The 21,901-nt window shown below is 41.4% G+C and overlaps 1 protein-coding gene across 2 annotated transcripts; it reads left to right on the top strand.

Moving 5' to 3' along the window:
• Positions 1 to 732: 732 nt before the first annotated feature.
• Positions 733 to 21,301, top strand: FERMT1 (FERM domain containing kindlin 1). Of its 2 annotated transcripts, none has more exons than XM_074150372.1 (15): positions 733 to 828; positions 3,888 to 4,060; positions 6,164 to 6,397; positions 7,926 to 8,072; positions 8,652 to 8,865; positions 9,875 to 9,977; positions 11,495 to 11,602; positions 12,510 to 12,641; positions 12,786 to 12,835; positions 14,268 to 14,392; positions 15,681 to 15,787; positions 16,549 to 16,770; positions 17,456 to 17,580; positions 19,441 to 19,582; positions 20,851 to 21,143. In XM_074150372.1, the coding sequence occupies exons 2-15, from the start codon at positions 3,910 to 3,912 to the stop codon at positions 21,022 to 21,024; spliced, it is 2,034 nt and encodes a 677-aa protein (XP_074006473.1). In that variant the 5' UTR covers positions 733 to 828; positions 3,888 to 3,909; the 3' UTR covers positions 21,025 to 21,143. The 2 variants fall into 2 exon arrangements, with proteins under 2 accessions (XP_074006473.1, XP_074006474.1); XM_074150373.1 differs by having other exon boundaries at positions 774 to 828; positions 3,888 to 3,981; positions 20,851 to 21,301.
• The last annotated feature ends 600 nt before the right edge of the window (positions 21,302 to 21,901 follow it).

Here is a 21,901-nt window from a genome sequence, read left to right as displayed (position 1 = left end):
CCGACTAGTCTCAAATCTCCCACCAACCACAGCATAAATCAACAACCCCTTGTACATGCAACGTGGCTCGAAGGCCTCAGCGTGACGGTGCTGCAGTTCACCACAAATGAGGAAGAGCCCCCCAGCATGAGGGGGCCAGCAAATGAGGGCCAGCCTGACCGTGGCTGCAGCGGGCATTTCGCTAGCGCTTCTATTGGTTTCACACTCAACAACCAACCTCAGACAGGAAGGCTTTCAGTACAGAAGGAGAAAATCTTTTAGCCACGGTCACTACAGAGGGGCGTGTATCTACCCAGCTACATTTTCAAACACTAATCGGTCTTAAAGTAGACTTGTAGATGTTTCTTACCCTGAAGTTAATATTTAACTTTAAATCATAATTCCCGTATCTTTGCACTAGTTCTCACTTCCTGAAAGGGAGATACGGAGTATTTCAGACAGGGCTTTGCTGCTCTTTGTTCCGGAGGGCAGATATCAACTTCCCCCGGCAGCCTTCACTCCTGGCCCAGCCACCTCCACCAGAAAGAGCTTTTTTCATGCCGCTGCTTTTCACGAGCAGCCCCAGGTCTGCGGTGGCCGCTATCGCGAGCAAACACTCGTGGCGAGTCACCAAGCTCTGCCACATCTGCTGCGGAGAAACGGCGGAGAACGGGGCGGAGGGAAGGGCAGGGAAGGGAAGGGCCTCCTTTGCCGGCGGCAGGGCCGGGGCCCCTCCTCCCCGACCCGTCTCTCAGATCCCCCGGTGGAGGCGAAGGGAGCGGGAGCCGGGCGGGGAGGCGAGGCGAGGCGAGGCGAGGCGAGGGACGGCGCTGCCACCGGAGACCGCAAGTGAGTGAGGAAGGGAGGGAAGGAGGGAGCAGCCCGTGTCCCCCCGGCCCGGTCGCACCGCCGGCCCTGCTGCCCGCCCGCGGGGACCCCCCGGAGGAGGAACGCCGGGCAAGCCAGATTATTTTAATTTCTTTATTATTAGTAGTAATATTATTATTATTTCTGAGCGCTTGTAATGGCTGCGGTGTGACCGGGTCCCGCCACCGCAGCCCGGCGCTCCCTCAGCCGGGCGGGGGGAGCGGCGCTGGGACCGGCGCTGGACCTCGCCCCCTGCAGCCACCGCCCGAAAGGTGTGTGCCAGGGCGCTGCACCTCTTAGAAATACCCAGGGAAACATCACACTCTGTTTTTTCCACCCCCCCCGGCTTTACCTTAAAGTGGATCTTTTCCTCCTCTAGTACGACTGACATCCTCCTGTATTTCCACACAAATGTTTTGAGTTAGGGGCGAAAATTTGCAGAGAGCTCGATCCGTAGGGTAATTGCTGCTTTTTTATAGCTGTGTTGGCTCAAATGCTGTGTAGAAACACTGAGGAGAATCAGCAGTAGCCTGAAGACGTGTTCCTGGCCTTTTTGATCTCCCTGTGCCAGGCCACACAGCTGCAACCCCCGTGGAGCGCAGGAATCAGGGCACGTTCCCGCAGCAGATCCAGTCTTGACCCGAGGGTTTGAAGACGAGGAGCTCAGCCTGCCCTGGCAGTTTGGGTTTGTTTGGGTTCTAATACACAGCAGTTAGTTGGCCTTGTTGCTTAGCTTGCCTCTTTTTGGAGACTAGGCTTTGTTTGCAGGGCGTTCTCCGATAGATTTACTAGTGTTCATGTTTTCTTATCATCAAACTGAAACCTCCTGGTTCAAAGAGGAAGTGGGGAAGAGAGCAGCTTTAGGGACTGATGGAGTGCCAGGATTAGCTGCACTGAGGCCATGGTTTTCCAAGCCAGCGTGAATGAAAGAAAGTTTCACCCACCCCTTGGGCTGTTCATTTTCACCCATGTCAGCACAAGCATTTGAATGCAGAATTACACTGGGAAGCTAAACCAAATTTAAATAGGAAAAAAAAAAATCCAGATCAGCTCCCAAATGTTTTCGCTGGCACAAGAGGGCAGGTGAGATTACTGCTTTTCTGTAACAATACTGGGTTATAGTGGACTAAGTGTGGCAAAAGTATAGTTCTGCCAGATTTCACGCCCATGCTCCTGAAACGAAATCACATCGTTCTTGTGCTCCTTGTAGATTAATTGTTTTTATTATAATTTGTTATTATTATAACAAATAAATCTCATTGTAGATCTATTTATGTTTAAAGCTGTTATTGGTGCTAAGAAGCACGACTAGTATTTTTGCTATGAATACAGTACAACGATAACAGTTCTCTACACCTGGTACTGCAAGCTTCATCTGCGTGGGACACCATCTCAGGAGCTGACTCTTGGCCACTGTGCCTTAGGAAAGGCACAGCCCTTCCCCTCCAGTGGGTACCCCTGGTCTAAGGCAAACCTAAGCCCATCCAGCCGTGTGGCACACAGCAGCACAAACTCAACATCCCAGCTCTATCCCAGAGGCAGGAGAGCCACGGTGTTTTCCAGTGTCCAACACAATGTCTTTATTTACCAAGGCAAATCAAACAAACTTCCTGGACAAGTATCGACTCTTGCTGGTTTAGTAACTGCTGAAAAGGTGTAGGCTGGCACATCCAAGAACCTAATTTAAAATGGCATTTGTTCCTCACTGTAAATTAGCCTCTTTGAGTCATATGATTATAAAGCTGCAATATTCGGTAAATAGGTGAACTTAAATTTTCACCCTGTTTCCAGACATGCTTTATTTAACCTTTAGCTTAATTTTACATTAGTGTAACCTAAGCTAGTCTGGTCTTGTCCTGCAGTCCATCCTAGAAAAGGTCATTCCTTCTCTCACTCCTCACCTGTGACAACGGTTCTTGATTTTTCTGCTTTTGACTTAATTTTTAGGCTAAGGGTTTTAACTTACTAAATACTTCTTTTTAAAAATATCTACATAAATCTTTTAATATTGTTACATCCCCTATAGCCTTCTCTGTAAGCAAATCCTAGTTACTTTTTATGTTAGAAGCGGTCTGTGCACGGCACCTTTAACAGAGCCTCTGTCTGTGACTTGGTTCCCAGTGGCTGAGAAGTCATCCACTTCACTGCCTAAGCTTCAACTGCAAAGGCTTGTTTCTTAGGGTTCAGTTTGAAAGGACACTGAGTGCTAATCTGGTATCTTCTCTCACTGGTTAAAGATCCCAAATCCTTCCTGCAGCATTAGCCACCATAGACCTACAAGCTCTTTCTTCAGTAATTAGCAGAACTCTACTGGTGATAACAACAGCTTCTACTTGGAGCATCTTCTCTAGTTTGGCTTGGCACGCTTACTGTTTAACCCGCCCTGGCAGGAGCCTGGTGGGATCGCAGACGATTCACCCTGCGGAGACAGGATACATGCTTGCATCTCTGTGCAAGCAGACGATCAGCAGGAATGGCGGTTATGTGCCTGGGTACTGCTGGATGAGAGCCATTAAAGTTATTTGTCTCCCCTTGCATCTACTCAAATAAGTAAAACTAGTGTCTGGTTTTGGTCCCATGGGACCAAGCTGGCAGAACTGACAGCATAAATTTTCGTTTGCAGTGAAAATTACAGCTGTAAGTGTACAAGCCAACGAAATTCCTTTGTTCACTGGACAGATTGCCAAAACAGATCCCACCCACAACTGCAGGCTTTACGGTGTCCAGACTGGCAGATTAGTGTTGTATAGTGGGGAAACCTGGGTAAAACTGGGCTATCTCTACCCAGCTGGAGACACTTGGGTTGGGGGAGGGGTATGGAAATGAGAATAAAACCAAAAAATCCCACATGCTTATCTTGCGAGAGTAATCACAGGAGCAGAGTCTAGTTCAGAGGCAACAAGATAACACATCTGAAGTTCCAGCCGAGGCCACTGTGAAGTCTTGGCAGAGTGGAGGTATTTTGAGACCGTGAAGAGATGCATTTGTTTCACAGTGTAGAGGAAAAATATCTTTTTTGCTTGTTTGTTTTGTTTTTGCAGAGCTTAGAAAGACCTTTCCAAAATGATTTCCTCAAGTGAATATGGGTCTCACTCTTGGGAGCTCTTGGTGACAGTTGATCATCAGCATGAAGAGGTACAAAAGGAATTTTTACTACGGGTCACAGGGGACCTTCATATTGGAGGAGTGATGCTGAAATTAGTAGAACGAATCAGTGAGTAAAGACCTGTTTAATTTACACAGAGTTATTAAAATAATACATGCAGCTTTCCTTCTACAAAAAGAGGCTCCTGCGCATTTTGAAATGGCACTCCCAAAATAATACTTCTTTGTAACGGGACACTGAGCATGTATGTGCTGCAGACTCAGGGTTTTCATGTGGCCAGAACCTCTCCCTGTCTGTGACTAAAGCCCCTGTAGTATCACAGTGCAAACAAAACTTTCCTTTGGTTTTGTCTTCCAGGTAGACAAATACAGTTGGACCAGGGTAACTATTCAACTCCTTTTCCAGATAGACTTTATAGGTGGCAATAAAGGTAGCTGATATCCTGTTTATCCACCTGCAGCAGTCAAAGAGACAGGATTAGTGGTTACAAAGGCACTTCTAAGTTGCTGTTTCCCGTGCTATAGTGGTATTCTAGCCAAAATCTGAGCCACATTATCCTTAGTGTATATACAGTAGGAAACAGCAGTGAAGAGCAGAGTCTGGCCAAGCCAAAGTTAGAAGATGAAAGGTGTAAATACCCTGTGTACAGTCACAGCCAGTCAGCGCTACAAGCGACAAGAGAATCCAGGTTTCTTTAACTTAAAGCCATCAAATGGAGCGGCCTCCCAAAATAATCACCTGCACTCCGGGGCTGAAGAATGATAGATACAGACAAGACAGTATGGTATTTGATTATTATATCAATGCCCCAGGGTTTTCATATGCAATTCATTCTTCAAGTATTGTGCTTTCTCCTGGGATTCTTAAATCTAGAAGTCTTTGGTCACAGAAAGGAACCTGTCTGCTAGACCAGACTCGCCAAGTGGGAATGTTGTGAGCTTTGCATTTCTATGCATTGCTCTTGAAATAAAAGATTTGTGGCAACAAAAAAAAAAAGTCAAAAAAACTTCCTTGAAACTTTAATCTTTTTTATATAGTTCAACTTCAGACAAACAAGAAGAGAAAAACTAAACTATAACAAAACCCTTCAGCAAAATAGCTTCAAGAAATTTAGAATCAGCAACTTAATAATTTCAGAGTTCTTACTGCCAAGTGAAAAGTTTTGTTTTCAAACATGGGTTTTGAAGGAAACAAAAGGGAGATGCACAAAATATTCTTTCCAAAAGGCTGCCATTCAATGGAAGGGCATTTTTACACAAAATTCCTTAGTGATGGAAAAGTTCTACTTGGGAGACAGTAATTTTATCAAGGAATCCCTTTTCCAGCATTAAAGCAAGTAGCAAATCTGTGATACATTTTTACCAGCTTCTCTGCATACTAACGCACACAATTCAGCGAGCAAACTAATGGTAGCTGGAGTTCTCAGTGGGTCAGAAGACTAATTTTTAACAGTTTTTTTATAACTAGTACTCAACTAGTGCAAAAAGCTTTCTATATTACATCATATTTAAAGTAAATCTGTATCTAAGTGATTTGTGTCAGCCACTGTCTTGAGACACAATTTTCTACCAAGAAACTCCAAAATAGGACAGGGCTCTACTGTGCTATAGAAACACTAAGGAAAATAGCCTCTACCTGGTGGAGCTGGTGAGGAGGAATGAGAAATGATGCAGGAGACTGAAACAACTTGCTGAGATCACACTGAAACTTTACCTGCTACTACACATCATTGGCATCTGGGAAGTCATCTAAGCTTGGAATTCCCCATGGAACTGAGAGCAGCAATGCTTTATCTCTTTCCTTATGCGTGTGCTTTTCATGCTGATCTAGTCAAGGTTTTGACACCTTTCAGGTCAGGATAGCTTACTGCTCAAGAGTAACCAGACAGAGGGTACCCTCGCTATTAGTCCATATCCCAGCACAACCCAAGCAGCACTGGACCACGTATAGCACCAGATTCGGGAGATGCAGTTTCCCCATGGGTATCTGCAAGATGAAGGCAGTGCCACAGCCAGCTTAACTCTTAAGGGAAAACAAAGTTAGTTCCCAGTGACTGCCACAAGTATTCAGCAAATGGTGTCTAGGTCTCAGGAACTGTAGTTGCTACTTTCATGTAAATAAATTCTCCGGCTTGCAGAGCACTGTTTCCAAACCAAGTGTTTTAGTCTATTTGCTCCATAGTTTATTAATAACCATTTTGTATTTTCCTAGAAATACCACAAGATTGGTCAGACTATGCTCTTTGGTGGGAGCAAAAAAAATGTTGGCTTCTGAAAACCCACTGGACACTGGATAAATGTGGGGTACAGGCAGACGCTAAGCTGTTCTTTACTACTCAGCACAAAATGCTGCGGCTTCGCTTGCCAAACATGAAGACCGTGAGACTGAAAGTCAGCTTCTCTTCTGTGGTATTCAAAGCTGTCAGTGACATCTGCAAAATTCTCAGTAAGTGAAGCTAAATCCCCTCTGGCGGCTAAGTTGGAGCATTTTATTAGGTGACTTTCTTTTGATGTAAAGTCCTTACTTATGAAACTGTTTGGCTCAAGGAGAAATTTGATTGAGTTGACCCAAGATCAAAAGACAGATTTTCTGGTTTTCAGCATCCAGTGCATGTCAATGGTTCTCAGTCTTTGTGATAACTGATGCAAACTGTGTCGGAAATGCGTCCCGTGACTTGCAAGGAGTACTGGATAGTCAAAGTCCTGTTGGTGGTTTTGTAGGGATCCTTGCCCTCTTTGAGCGGGACTCAGTCCTGCTTATTCTATGCCATTGACTAAAAGCTTGAGTTTGTCAGTCTCCTACATCAGCTTTCACCATAGCAATTTTACTGGCGTCAACTGATTTATCGCCTACTTTCACTAGCATTGGTGATATTCAACTCACCCTATTGGGTATATGGATTTACTTCAGAAGGAGCATGTTTTAAACGTTCAAAACTTCTACATGCCCAAACCTTTTCAGGTCAGGGCACACCCAACTACACCACCCAAGCCCATGAATGTGTTGCAGCACCCAGCCCCGTGTCTCTGCTCTTTCCCCTACTGGAGCACCACCAAGCAGAGATGAGGTTTCGGAGCACACCAGACCTGTGTGCCTGTGATCCACAGGGATAAGCCAAGTCTGCAAACAGCCTTCAGAATCCCTTAGTTTTAGGGATTCTTTAATTTACATCTTCAAAGCTTAGGCCAGTAACACATTCATTTTCAGAAGGAATTTATCACCTCATGTTGACCACAATGTAGCTTTCAATTTCATCTTCTAGAACTGGATTGTGAAAGGGACAATATGGCTTTATTCCATTAAACGGCTCTGATAAAATGATGCCATAATTGTTCAACTGACATTTGGCCAAATTAAATATTTCTACCCACTTTTTTCTTCCAGATTGAGTCAGTACAAGAACCTGTAACTTTTCTCGTGAGTGAATATTGTTAAAAATGTCTTTTCTCACCCCAGGATAAAAGTGTTTTTCAGAAACAAAGTGTCAGGTTTGCAACTGACAGTGTGTGTCTGAATCCGTAGTGCATTAGGAAATAGTGTGTAGCCAAGACGCAGTCTTGTATGTGAAATATAAAATTCTTAAGTGAATAACAGAAGGCATGAACTTCAAATACAGTGGTTCCACTTCTGCTCTTACTTATGAATAAGTCAGACATTTCACTGAGGTTATTATGCTCAAAGGTGACTGAGAGCCATTAGGGAGAAAGAGTGTTTCCCCGCTGTTCTAAAATGCAGATACGCTTGCTACAAAAGCAGGCTTTAATCCTGTCAAAACTCACAGCCCAAAGTCTTTGGCCTTGTTATTGAATTATCGGATTTTCCACGGCTACTGCTTTCAACCTGCTAAAAATAAAATTCAGATTGCAACATGGAGCTTCCCCAAATGCTATTACCAACCATGGGCTTTTTTGGGATGTAAGTTGCTAAGTTTCAAATGTTTCATTTTGCTTCACTTCCCAAATTGCCATTGTAGATATTAGACGGTCAGAAGAACTCTCTTTGTTGAAGCAATCAGAAGATGTACTCAAAAAGAAAAAGAAAAAAGATAAGAACAGCAAAGAACCAGTTACAGAAGATATTTTAAACCTGTGTGACTCTCCAGTGAGTTCTGGATTATCAGGTAATGAAAAACCAATATGATTTTGTTCTGACTGAAACGAGGAAGAAATCCTTTGCTGCACAATTAAAAGCAGGGAGACTAGTTTAATGTAGGATGGTGGTCAGAGACACACAGTCGGGCTGACATTAATGGCTTCAAGAAGTTACTGAAATCTCCAGTATATCAATATTTTTCTGTTGTTTTGTAAACGTTTTCCTTTCCATTGATATGAGAGAGGCTATACCAGAAAACAAGTGATCGGCTGTGGCCCTGCACACAGGATGTGCTGCTGCTCTTTGAAAATGTGAGACCACTCAAAATATTCAACAATTTTGGCAACCTCCAAGGAAAATGAAAAATAAAGGCTTAAAAGTATGTGTTTCCTATCTCCAACACAACTGAGATATCTCACAGAACAAGGAAGAGCACTTCTGTCCCTGAGGTCACTTCACCTGTGAAAGGACAAGGCCAGCTGTAAACAGCAGGGATAGGAGACTGTCTTGAAAGAAAAGGGTTAGTCTTTTATGATGGAAAGTGGTAGACTGCCTAAGTCTGAAGGCAGTTTTCCCTGGAATAATACGTTACTCTCTCAACTTGCAGGAAGTCCAGGCTTATACAGTAAAACCATGACACCCACTTATGATCCCATCAGTGGGACACCAGCTTCTTCTACAATCACTTGGTTCAGCGACAGTCCCTTGACTGAGCAGAACTGCAGCATCCTCGCCTTAAGTCATCCCAACTGCTCTCCAGAAACACTAGCAGAGATGTACCAGCCTCGGACTTTAGCTGACAAAGCCAAACTCAATGCAGGGTAAGATGCCTCCCTTTGAGATCTTTGTTAGCTGGCTTAACAGGGTAGCATAAATCCAGCTTCTTAAGTGTAAAGCAGAATTTGAAAACAACCCCCTGATATATGGCTATATTGATACATAATAACATGCTTTGATCTAGGTTTTGTTTCAGAAATACTTACTCTTTTTGATCTTTTTTTCTTTCCTTATTCAACATTTTTGGTTAGACAATTTTGTTTTAAAGTGTCGAATGACATAATTGTGCAGTCTCTGGACCAAATTCTGTTGTTAGATGAAGGCAAATCCAGTTTAGCACTGTGGGCGCAGCTAAAGGACAGTCTGGATAGCAAACTCTAAAGGCTTTAAATGGGCAGTGGAAATACATGTAGATAAATTCAGTAAAGCCCTAATGCATTACAAATAGGTGAATTCTTGAATTATGCACTAACAAACATTGCTTATTGTACACCACAGAGGAACACAGAGCGCTAAGGGGCTTAGCGGTGCAAGTGTTTGAGATGATGGTCTCTCTAGCATTAAAATATGGATTGTCATTTTTAGATCTGTGGAGCATTTAACAGTGACAGGTATTTTCATTGGATTTCACTGGAGAACAGAAGTAGCTAGAATTATAAAACAGTAAATACTGAAATGAAAAGCGAGAGTTCTAAATATACAGGTACATTTTTGTCCTGGCTTAAATGAACCTCCCATTTCTGGAGATCAAGAATAAAGAATCTTATTGGCATAGGTCATCCCACAACTAGTTACTGCTGAGTTTCTGGCATCTACTCCTGATGTTTTCAATTGTGTTGGAGTAACAACTGGAAGATTTTAGGTACCATGTGTACACAATGAAAGCTGGAAATCCATATGAAGGTTCCGCCTCCTCAAGCTATAGGAATTTTCCCCAGACTTGCAGTAATTAGAGCTGTTTATTCCCACTTTTGTTTCACAATTACATTGGAGTTCTGCAGGTGTGATAGTTTTTCCTCTACAGATGAATCTGTGGGTTGTTTTCTTCCGCAGCTGGCTAGATTCATCTCGATCACTTATGGAACAAGGCATTCTGGAGGACGATCAACTTCTTTTACGCTTTAAATATTACACTTTCTTTGATTTGAATCCAAAAGTAAGAGCTTTGTTTTTATTGCTATTCATTGTTTGCCTGCTTTCATGTCAAGGAGCTATAGTACAAGGACACCGAATTTTAGCTAGGATTTGTGACAGGCCCTTCAGGGATCAAATTCTACTTCTTCCCCTCAGCTAAGGCTGCACTTTTCCCCTCTGGACACTGAATCATCGTTTCTCACATGAAATAAGATCTTAAGTATAAAGATGAGATCTGAAGAGCACTAGAAATAGTATCTAGATTTCCAGAGGCACTGGTTTACTTTCTGCCTCTCTTTTAACAAGAAAAATTAAGGGGAAAACTAAACCAACAGTATCCTAAATGATGTAAAGGTGTGAGTCTTATTTTTGAAAATGGACTTTAAAAATACATTTATGTTCCACTGCCCTTCACTGAATATTCAGCGTTTCTGGGCTGAAACCCTCAGAAACACTTAAATCAAATTTGTCTCAATGAACTTTGGAAAGTTCAGCAAAAGTGTTTAAGACCCATTTGAAAACAAGACTTATGTCTTCAAAAATAACTGTTTTTCTCAAGTTGCCTTTCATTTGCCTTTATTTCTACTAAATGTCAGTCATGGTACTTGTGTTAACCCAGTGTTTTTACAGCTTGGGCAATACATTTAGTGAAATTTAAGCACAATAATTGACCAATGTAAATCAACAAGAGTTCAAATGTGAATTTTAGAGGATTTGGCCTTCACATTGTTAGTTTCTGTAATCTCTGTACAACTCTTTCATTAAAGGCATCTCAGATAAACAGAAGGGCACTTTTCTAGTTCAGGTGGCACGGGTTTGGGTGAAATGCTGTCCCCACTAAAATTCAAGTACGTGTCTCAACTTCAGCAGCCCAAACATTTCCCGTCTTTGCCCTAGCCAGCCATGGAGCCATAGGATGAAATAACCCAAAACAGCCTCAGCCAACTTAATAACACACCAAGGTCACACTCCCATCACCTATTTTTCACCAGCTCTGGGGCTTGAATATTTCTGAGAGTCACTTCAACTTATTAACCAAGTAGGTAACAAGAAACAATCACTATCCAAAAAACGGGTAGTGAATTAGAGCAGTTCACAGCAGGATCTGACAAATGTCAAGCCAGTGCAGAGATCATGTCAAGCCAGAACCGAAAAAGCCAAGAGCAGAAGAGGGGAAGTGAGGAGTAAGAGTTTCTGTCTTTTGGCAGTAGCAAACTGTTGAATGTCACGTTCATATCAGCCATGTCACATTATTTTCACTCTCATAATGTGGTTTCACATTTTGGTTAAGCCTACTACCGCTTCTGCTTCAGCCCAGGACTACTGATTAATTTTCTGCTGGATCAGCAAGCCCCTGTGACACTACACACAACCTCACGAGCTAGTACAACACAAGGATGGGAATATACAGCAGGGCAGAGGTGGGGGAGGAAGGAAACAACCTTTGTGGCTTCAGCCCAATGTTAGATCAGCTGCAGCTGATTGTGAATCTATATCTTGATGGTCACTAATGACCAGTGTTGTTCTTTTTTGCTACAGTACGATGCAGTGCGAATAAACCAAATATATGAACAAGCCCGTTGGGCCATCATGTTAGAAGAAATTGACTGCACAGAGGAAGAAATGCTGATCTTCGCTGCACTACAGGCACGTACTCGATCCAGGTTGCAAAACCTGTTTCCTCAAGAGGCAGGCACAAGCTAGGACAAGACTGGGAGAGAGCCCAGGCCAACCATTCTACTTGGACTGGGGGTCTGCTATTTGAGTGAGAAACAATAAGCAGCATCCATCAACTAAACCAACTAAATTCAATAGCAGCTCACCATTATTCAACCTGACACATACAATTATAGAACCATTTACTAACATTATCTAAAGCAAACCATACCCAGGATGTAACTTTGATACCAGTCTATTCTGAAGGGGATTACTATGACGTGTTGCTTCCCGTACCAGCTACCACCCTTTCACATATTCTTCCTGAAAATTTCTCTAACACATAAACATATACATTCACAACAGACCAGAAAAAAACTGTATCACAATGTGAAGATAAGGGCGTTACGGAGTACATAGAAATTTAACATGACCTAGCGCAGCTTAGTCCCTGACTGTAGGTAATAAGGCACAAATGTTTACTAACAATAAATTTCTTCCTTTTAATTGTAAGCAGAGCTGCCAAAAAAATTCACAGCCTGCAACTGCAGAACACCACAGAAACTTGCTGCCAAGTTTCTACCTGGTATGGACGGCACTTAGAGCTGACAGTACTAGGGATGCAAATGTTAGCACTGAGTCAGCCTCAGAGAACAGGGACGATGACACAGTGAAGGAATACAAACACTGGCAATTAGCACAGGAAATTGTTACCAGTAATCGAACTGGTGATCATAGTGGACATACCTGTTTCCTTGTGAAAAAAACAACGGTTCCATGCTGCAGAACTTCACACAGCTGTCCAAGATGCAGAAGACCAAATGGCCTATTTTAATATGCTGTGATTGTGTGCTGCTAATTGATGTATTGACTCTTTGATATTGACGCTTTATTTTAGTATCATATAAGCAAGTTATCATTATCATCAGAGGCACAAGATTTCACCTGTGAATCAGAAGTGGATGAAGTAGAAGCTGCACTTTCTAATCTGGAAGTGACGTTGGAAGGTGGAAACACAAGTAACATTTTGGTATGTCCTTTTGGATCCCAGAATTGCTTTCACTGTGTCAAATGCATTGACTCTGATGAGGCTGCCTGGTTCCTCATTTTTTAAGAGTCAACAGATGATTACAAAGTGTTTTGTACTAAAATTATTCCTAATTATTCCTGATAGGAGGACATCACAGACATCCCGAAACTTGCTGATAATCTCAGGCTAGTTAGGTGAGTTATTAAAACTAATAATAAAACATACAAAACAAAAAGCTTAACCATAAAAGAGATGTTTTGAGTTTTTCATTTTAATCTAACAGTAGATCCTATGGTTATAAATTAACAATACATCAGATAGGTCTAACTAGCCTAATATCATTCTCTTCAAATCTTTTTCTTCCTGCTTCTGAGCAAGATTCTCAGCAAATTTTTTGAGCTCTTGGGCTGCTGGGGTAACTGCACTTATGCTTATTAAAAGACAAGGCTTTATACTTTCTAGCGCTCATCAATCATCATCTCTAAACAAAAGAGTCTACAATTTTGTTTTCAATCACTTTTTACTGCTTTTTGCCAATGAAAAACTAGAAAAAACTTACAGCTCTCCATGAGAAGAATTTCTGAAAGCAACCCTGGGCATTTATTTTTTTTTAAAGAAAAGAAATAAACAAATTACCCCTTTCTAACCAAACATGGAGCCTGTTTTTTTTCCTAGTGCCAAAATGAGTTTCTGTGATCCCAATATAATATCTTGATTTATGGGTTATTTAAATGACTGCAGTGACCTCAAGTCTATATAATGCCTTTTATCACAAAACAGTCTTTTGTGTTTTAGAAAGATAAAGATTTCATTTGCAGAAATACTTATCAGATTTGTTCTGTTGACAGATAATATTTGTAGTCAGTGAACTGAAAACTGCACCTGAAAATTTTTAACTGTTGTTAAGAATTGTTAATTATTAATTTCCAATTAGGAATTTTATTTGACATTCAAATTACTAAGGTGGCTTAAGATGAAAGGGAATTTAAGCCTTTTAAGTTCTGTCAGTTACTCGCCTCTAACAATGGATTACTTACTTTACACTTTACCTTGGTGTGCTACAGAACCTCTATAAACTTAGTGAAGGAACAGAATTTTGTTGTGTTAGATACTATACAGACAAAGCGAAAAATATGGTCTCTAGTCCTTTACAATTTAATGAATACAGGTTAGTTTTATGGGGGCAAACCTAGATAATGAGCTATGAAAAACTGAAGCTAATTCTAGTGCATGTGAACAAGCTAGTGGTTATGTTAGCATTACTGAGTGCATGTGAGAAACAGAATTAGTCTGTTAGAAGGAAATGGCTTTGATTAAGAATGGAAGAAAAAAAAGAAAAATAAGAAAAACCACATAGAAGAGAGAAAAAAAAAAACCAAACAAGAGAAATCATAGATGGGATTCAGCTGGAATCTGGGGTAAAAACCACATCCATACCTGGGATAACTTGGGTGCGGTGTTGGTTCCAGGCGTTTGCCACCTCCCTCATTGACACAAGCATGAGTAACCCAACTGAAGCCACATGTATGACCTCAAAGCAATTTGAGATTCGCAGTAATATTCGTGGGTGACTTACCAATTTGTACATTTCAATATAAACAAATGTGATTTCTTTTTTTCTTTTAGGCCCAGGAAGCTGTCACTCAAAGCTATCAAGCCATATTGGTTTGTCTTTAAAGACACTTCAGTATCTTATTTTAAAAACAAGGAATCCGCACAGGGAGAACCTATTGAAAAACTAAACCTAAAAGGTAGGAATTTTCTTTTCCTTTCTTTCTATTGCATTTGTGAACTGAATAAATCAAGAAATCGCTGCAAGACTCCGGAAGGCAAGCACAGTAGCATTTAGTCCTGGAACTTTTTCAGTTATTGAGGCTCCTAAGCAGGCAGCCCGCATCTGCAGAAGGAGCCTAAACAAAAAGGATTCAATAGCTTAGCCCAAACCAAGATTATCTGGACCCAGCTTGTAAAATGCCATGTACTGCTGAATTCACTTAAAGATGAGTCAGGTAGAGATTGTGATCAGTGTGACACTTTTATTTCCAAAGATTTTTACTCTGTGTTAAATGGTAGTACTCTCCTCTGCCCTTGGCAAACGCATAATGGTCGTAGAGGATTCTGGATGATGCAGCAGACAAGAATACCATAGGTTGCACCTTGATACTGCTGTGCAGCAACAGCTCCAAGACCTTCTCTGGACATTTTTTGTTCATGCATGGGGATTTCGACAGCTACAACCAGCTTTAGGTACTTCTGGAGGACAAACCCTGAGCATACACACAGCAAATACCAGCACCATATATAGCCTCCATCTACATCTACTCCTGCAGGGACATCATTTGTTCAGCATCAGGGAACCAGTGACGCCCAGGATTCATCCTAGAAGAAACCTTTGAAATAGAAGATTGACCCCTGTGAACAAATGGCTCTGCATACCAATCTGCATATCCTCAGTAGGTCACATAAATGCATGGTAAAACCAGCCATGGTGGCTGGAACCTCACCAAGTAGCCCACAGCCTTGGTGTCCCTTGACACAAAGGGGAACTTTCGGCATCCTCGACTCCAGCTGAATCCAGAAGGCCTGTAGTAGCACCATCAACATGAAATACCAGGTCCCCAGAGTTCTCTGGGATCCCTGAACTGGCCAACTCTGTTGTAGATGTCGCCCACATCCCATTGTCAGCATAAGTTGCTTCTGAAAATAGGTTAAAATTTCCAAAAGTGCCTATATCATCAGCTCCTCTCCATTTTAAATGTTGAGCATTTCCTAAGATCAGGCTGAGGTTTTGAGAATACTTGGATCCTTTCTCTTCCACGTTGACTAACATGCTCTTTGAACTCAGAGCATTCATGACCCTGGCAAGCCAGACCAGGCAGTGAACTACAACAGAAACCTTTCATTCGGCCTAAGCTTTGGAAGCCTTGGCCCTTGATCTTAAAGAGAAACAACCATTAAGTACTGTTCTTTAGAATTAATCAAGACTTAGTGATGTAGTAAATAAATAAATCAATTTCTTCCTGATTCTCTGTAATCCAGGGTGTGAAGTTGTACCAGATGTAAATGTTGCAACAAAGAAGTTTGGAATCAAGTTACTAATTCCTGTCGCTGATGGCATGAATGAAGTATATTTAAGATGTGAAAACGTGAGTAATAAGACAAGGGAAAGTTTGTATTCCAGATTTATTGGCAGATTGCCTAGAAGACCCGTTATCCTGTTCTAGAATTTGTATAGAAAAATAAGGATGCTGCAGAAAGTTTATTATCTGCAAGTTTAGTAAAATTTAAGAATGATGTGGTGGTCTAATAAATACTTTATGGTTGAGGGGACAAAGGACAGTAGTTCTATGTTTATCATCATTTTCCAAGTAAAGCTGCTGGAAAAAAAAAAAAGAACATACTGTCAAAAAAGTAAAAAGAAATTACAATATTTTGCTTCAGTGTTTCCAGAGGGCTGGGGTTTGGGTTTTGTTCTTTTTTTTTTTTTTTTTTTTGTTAATTAGAACTCTCCCCATTTAGACAAGGGTAGTGCGATAAGGATCTTAGATTTGGTTTCAACTTAGATTTATTTCATTTGTATTGAAATGTATCAATCCATAATGTGTAAAAGTGTTCATTAAGTGGAAGGTAGTCATGCAATCAAATTTCCAAGAGAATCTATTCCAAAGTACTGGATTTCTCTGAAAATTTAAAACCTAACTATTCTGCAAAGGCAGTAAGTTAGGTGGAACTGGAGATGGAACTAGCTCTATCAGGGAAGAACAACAGGACTACGGTAACTATACGTCTGCACAAACTAAACGGAGTAACTCTAGAGTGGTTTTATCACACAGTGAAAGATGCGTAAGCAGTAGCCATCTTCTTAAATGGTTTGTCTAAAAATATCAAACAATTGTCTTTGTTGCAGGAGAATCAATATGCTCGGTGGATGGCTGCTTGTGTTTTAGCCTCAAAAGGCAAAACAATGGCTGATAGCTCTTACCATCCTGAGGTCCACAAGATCCTTTCTTTTCTAAAGATGAAGAACTGGACCATGTCTCCCCAGGCTGTCTCTGATACAGAAAGCATAGATATGAAACCAGAATGCTTCGTCTCACTACGTTATACCAAAAAATACAAGCCCAAGCAGGTATCCTGAGCATGGCTTGATGGTTGGGGATGGGTGGTTCCAGTGATTTCTTGGATGGATCGAAGGCTGGATTGAAGCAGCATTTGGAAATCATACAGTAGAATAATCTTGAAATACTCATTTGTCCTTTTGATATTTAGCAAGGCCTTTTCTTTAAACTAAACACATGGACAGATCTCTCAGCACTTCTTCCAAGTATTCCTCCTACATCCACACCTCTTCCTAAGTCGCTCATCATGTTCGCCTCCTGATAATGCTGTCCCTGAAAGTCTCTTCAGAGTAAGAAAGGAAGGTTTTTAAGGTCAGGAAGTTACTGTCTGCATCTTAAATAAGTGTCTTCCTGCCCTCTTGGCCTAGGTGCCTCTTCTTCCTCTCCACCTAATTCCTTGTCCACTGCTTTTGCTGTGAAAGAGTTCAGCCTACCCATCCTCAGGACACAGTCTCCAGAGCAGCGTGCTGGAGTTAGACCCAGTGCAGCACAAACCCAGACACAGAGACCTTCCTGCACTGTTCTGCCCTTGTAGCTCAGCAGCTGTCTCCAAGTGTTCTCCACAATACATCTGCATGAATGGTGACCAATGAGTGTCTGAACATGGCATCAGAGCTAATGATGTTTGATTTAGTGAAAGCAAGGGGATTTTTGTTCTCCAGTCAACTGAAATCTTTCTTTTCCTGTGTTTCCTAGTTGGCTGCTCGTATTCTGGAAGCCCACCAAAATGTATCCCAGATGACCCTAGTGGAGGCCAAGCTGCGTTTTATTCAAGCATGGCAGTCCCTCCCCGAGTTTGGCTTATCCTACTACATTGTAAGGTAATCCCACTGTTACAGCGATGTCAAGCTGCCATAACATGTTCACGGGCAGTGATTTGCAGGAAGCTCTTTTTCTCCCTGTTCTGGAAACGTTCTCTAATTTTTCCCCCACAGACCTTTTTCAATTCTAGTAACTTCCATACTGCTGTTTTTTTCTATAGCAGTAGCACTCAGTAGCTCCATTCCTGGAGTGAGATCCTCCATTATGTCTGCCTTCATACAGACCTGTCAGGTTTGACCTGTAGTAACATATCACTAGGATTAAACCCTTGCTGACATAAACTCACTAAAATGTAAAAAAATGCATGTCTTGTTGGGTTCTCAGGTTTGCAGTACATTTGTTCGCTCCAACTCTTGCTCATTGGAATATGATAAAATGCTAATTTCTTTGGTATTTCATTAAGAAAACAGCAAATGACCCCTTTTTTAGGTGAATCTGGAAAAGCAGTCAGCACAAGAAAGGTCCTGTTGTGTTGACAGCAGCTTCCCTGGACACTTACCTTGAATATGGCAGGGTTCTGACCTGCATTCTTTTCTCTTGACAAAGTACCAAAAACTGAAAAGTACTGACACAGCCGTACTTAGGAGGCGCTCTCCTTAATCTGTGCTTAACACCTCTTCCAGGGCTACTTAGGAATCTTGTGGGCTATAAATTGAACCAGTTGGGAACCGTTCTCTGGCACACAGGCCAGCTGGCATAGAACAGCCCACATTCACACTATTAAACTTTCCAACTTCCCCAAACCCAGTAGCCTCATGTGAACTACCAGATCATCTTGGTCCTTGGATGTTCCAGCTCCTGAGCGGTACCTGGGAGCCCTTTGAGAGAGCGCTGCTTGATTGCAGCCAGAATTCTGCCTGGGACCCTTCTGGCAATTAATAGAACATGAGCTCAGTGCCCAGGAATGTTCCCTGTCACTATTTAATTTACTACATATAGATATTTTGCCCTATCTGTCAGAACTGATTCAGCTAAACAAACAAACAGACCCAACAGCTAAACTGCATTTTGTAGCATGAACAAAACATCTTGTGAATTTCCACAAACTGATAGGCAGTATCTCAGTGGGGGTGTTAAGTAGGGCACAAATTGTGGTCCAGGACACATTCTTTCCCTAAGGGCCAGCTTCATCTAAGGAGAGATGGTTAAAAGGCAGGATAAAAAATATTGAAAATATTATCAGCAGTCAGAGGAGATTTCTTCCAGCTTTCAGCATGAAGGTAGAGGAAAGTAGTTTCTTTACCAGAGTAATCTTTTCCTAGCTATTCCCAACTCAGAAATTTCTGTCGCCCAAAAATTCTGATACTTTTGTACTTGTTTTTCATCTCTAATCAGAAGAAAGTTGAAATGTTAAAATGTCTTCATATTTTGTAATGTGATTTATCCTCAGAAACATGTATATATTGCTAATTGTTTCAATAAGTAAATGGTGATATATAATATAAAATATTAAATGTGTTTTGATATGTTTATATAATTTAGGTGAATGTAACTAGAAGAATATGTTTCAACATTAGTGAGATGAAGCAAGGAAAATTACTGTTGACACTTTTCCAGTAAAAATATAACTAAATTCATCCACTTGGCAGAACAGTATTTTTTAGCAGAAAACAATGAATTGAGAAGATTTCAGCCAGATCTACCTGCCCAATTATTTTACATCTTATACCATTGTTCATCAGCCTACATTTTTGCTTTATGACAAATACTGTTCTAAAGAAGGGTCCAAGCTCTCCTTAATCCCAGGCTGTTGGGACTTTTCCCACATTTTTGCACTTTCAGAAGAGGGCAGGTGAAATTTTCTTTAGACAGAAATCATTGCAAACCACATCTGCTCAAAGGTCTTGGGTCTTTTTCAGGTTTAAAGGAAGCAAAAAGGATGATGTGCTTGGGGTGTCCTATAACAGGCTGATACGAATAGATATAGCTACAGGAGATCCTATCACAACATGGAGGTTCTCCAACATGAAGCAGTGGAATGTGAACTGGGAAATACGCCAGGTAAAACTGGAGCAGCTCTCTGCATTCAGTCATTGCATTTCAGACACTGGAGGATGCTTTCAGAAAATCTTTTCAAACCTCAGAGTGAAAAGATTTTGGATGTGTTGTGACATGTTATTAAATAAGCTGTCTGTAATTTTTCTTAATGGAGTCTGTAGTCAAATTTCAGAAACAAAAGATCTCCAGTTTAAAAGGCTCCTACCAAGCTTATTCTTTATAAATTGCCCTCCATTTTGATGAGCTGAAGTACAGAGAATCAAAGGTAAATTCCAACCTGTTATGTTTACTGCTCTGCCTGTAAAAATCTCATTTTAACTCTCTGTATAGTCTAGCTCACGCATCATCCTCTAAATTGTGGTGATTCAGTCTGTTACAGACTGAGGATACAGGAACCCAGTTTGTCTGTCAAATCCCAAACGGAGATTGCAAGTCCATGCTGTGAGCTCCTCTGTGTCAGTGTGCAGTCCTGAGAAAGCAGCTCTGCAGTGTGCTGCATAGAGGGGTGCTCGGGTCCGGACTGTGATGAAGGCTGCTCAGTGGGGCAGGCTGTTGTCCAGCAGTTCACTGGAGAGTTTGGGTTTGAAAGCTTGAAGCCATCTCTGTAAACTGTAGATTTCTGGGGTGGAACTAGTGTGACCTGGTGTAAATTCAAGCAGCCTGGAAACTGTTCCTGCTGATACAGTTTTCTGCATCCATCTGCAGGAGCCAGGAGAGATCAGATACAATCCCTAATACTCTCCTGCAGCACTCTCTGTGCCAGTGCCTGTAATGCAGGGTAAAGCTGCTGGGTTTGCTTTAAATCCCTAGCAAAAAAGGCAGAATCCACAGATGGCAATTAACCTCAGTTTACTGGGTTTTAGAACTGACAGTAGCTGGAAATCAAAACCTGACCCCCAAAAACAGATTTAAGGTCAGGACATAACAATGAACATTATTAAACACTACTGGTGAAGTGTGCAAAGTGTCAGGAGCGCCATTCCTGCTCTTCTCAGTGCTCACTTTATAAGCCATGAGAAAACCAATCTAGTTAAAAGCATGTCTAAACAAGCAACAAGATTTTGACCACAAGAGGGCCCTGCCATAGCAGAAAATTAAGAAACGAGCCACCAAACACTCTCCACATCCAGCAAACCCAGAAATCTTGGTTAGCAGAGACAGGTACTGCTTTATCACAGTATTTGTGATCCAGCTGTGCTCTCACACTTGCTCTTTTTTCCCAGATGCAGCTTATCTCTGATTCCTGATTTTGCCATATGTATTTTCTTTAGGTTGCAGTCGAGTTTGATCAGAATGTATCTATTGCTTTCACGTGTCTAAGCGCAGACTGCAAAATCATCCATGAGTACATTGGGGGCTACATCTTCTTGTCTACCCGCTCCAAAGACCAGAATGAAACACTGGACGAAGACCTGTTCCATAAATTGACTGGAGGTCAGGAATGAGGTGAAGGAAACTCTGCCCTCTACCTGCTTCTCCTTAAAGCTAAGAAGACCAGAGATGAAGCAAAAATATCTCTGTTACTTGCTGACTAATAAATCTTGTACATGTCAATCCATCATGTAATATGACTGGACTATTTACAGTTTTTGTTAAACACTGAAGCCAAGGTCACTGGATGCAGTATGGTAACTCCATCATCAACACTAGGAAAATTAAGTTGTCTTTGTTTTCCTTTTGTAGAGCTAGCAGTTTTTAAATAAACAGTGTTTAGCCACTGGGCATTTTTGAAACTAGTATTTTTAATTGCAACAATCTGTTTGAGCATCCAAAACAAGTAACTTGAGGATACTGTACAGCAAATTTTCTTCGGTTACAACCATGCAACTCACACTGTTTAAGTGGCCATTGTTAAAAAAGCCAGCATTTAACAGAACTAAAGCTGAATAAATACATATTTTAAAGCTACATTACTTGACTAACACTTGAACTGGGAACAGAACACATTCCATTAGTGTTCCAAAGTCTTGCAGACTGAGCTATCACAACCCAAGTAGTGATTACACAGTTGTTCAAAAATGTAGCACCCGTGTCTACCTTCATCCACTTAAATAGTCCCCTTAAAGCCAGAAGAGCTACCAGATGCCTAAAACAAACCATTAATCTTGGCAAAACTGGATTCAAAACGTTGATCTTTTGTGGAGCTTTGTTAATTTCCAGCTTGAAAAAAATGCTTTACATACTATTTAAAAGTATTTGCTTGTTAAAAAGGCCTTTGAGCGTAGGCCTTTGTATTTTCTGTCCCTGTTACTCTGTTTCACTGTGACACCTAAATCTAAACTAAACTTTTTCGTAAATTGAGTAAGGAGCTGAAACGCTTGT

Source organism: Numenius arquata, chromosome 7, assembly GCF_964106895.1.
Source record: "Numenius arquata chromosome 7, bNumArq3.hap1.1, whole genome shotgun sequence".
Classification (NCBI taxonomy): domain Eukaryota; kingdom Metazoa; phylum Chordata; class Aves; order Charadriiformes; family Scolopacidae; genus Numenius; species Numenius arquata.
Note: the sequence above shows the minus strand (reverse complement) of the source record. Positions and strands in the feature narration are given on the sequence as shown.

What these genes read in the sequence shown, in the direction of transcription:
- FERMT1 (XM_074150372.1), top strand. Translation starts at nt 3,910, where the DNA reads ATGATTTCCTCAAGTGAATATGGGTCTCACTCTTGGGAGCTCTTGGTG. An exon ending in AGTGAGTTCTGGATTATCAG is followed by an intron (nt 8,073 to 8,651) that starts GTAATGAAAAAC and finishes CTCAACTTGCAG; the next exon opens with GAAGTCCAGGCTTATACAGT. An exon ending in AAAAATACAAGCCCAAGCAG is followed by an intron (nt 16,771 to 17,455) that starts GTATCCTGAGCA and finishes TGTGTTTCCTAG; the next exon opens with TTGGCTGCTCGTATTCTGGA.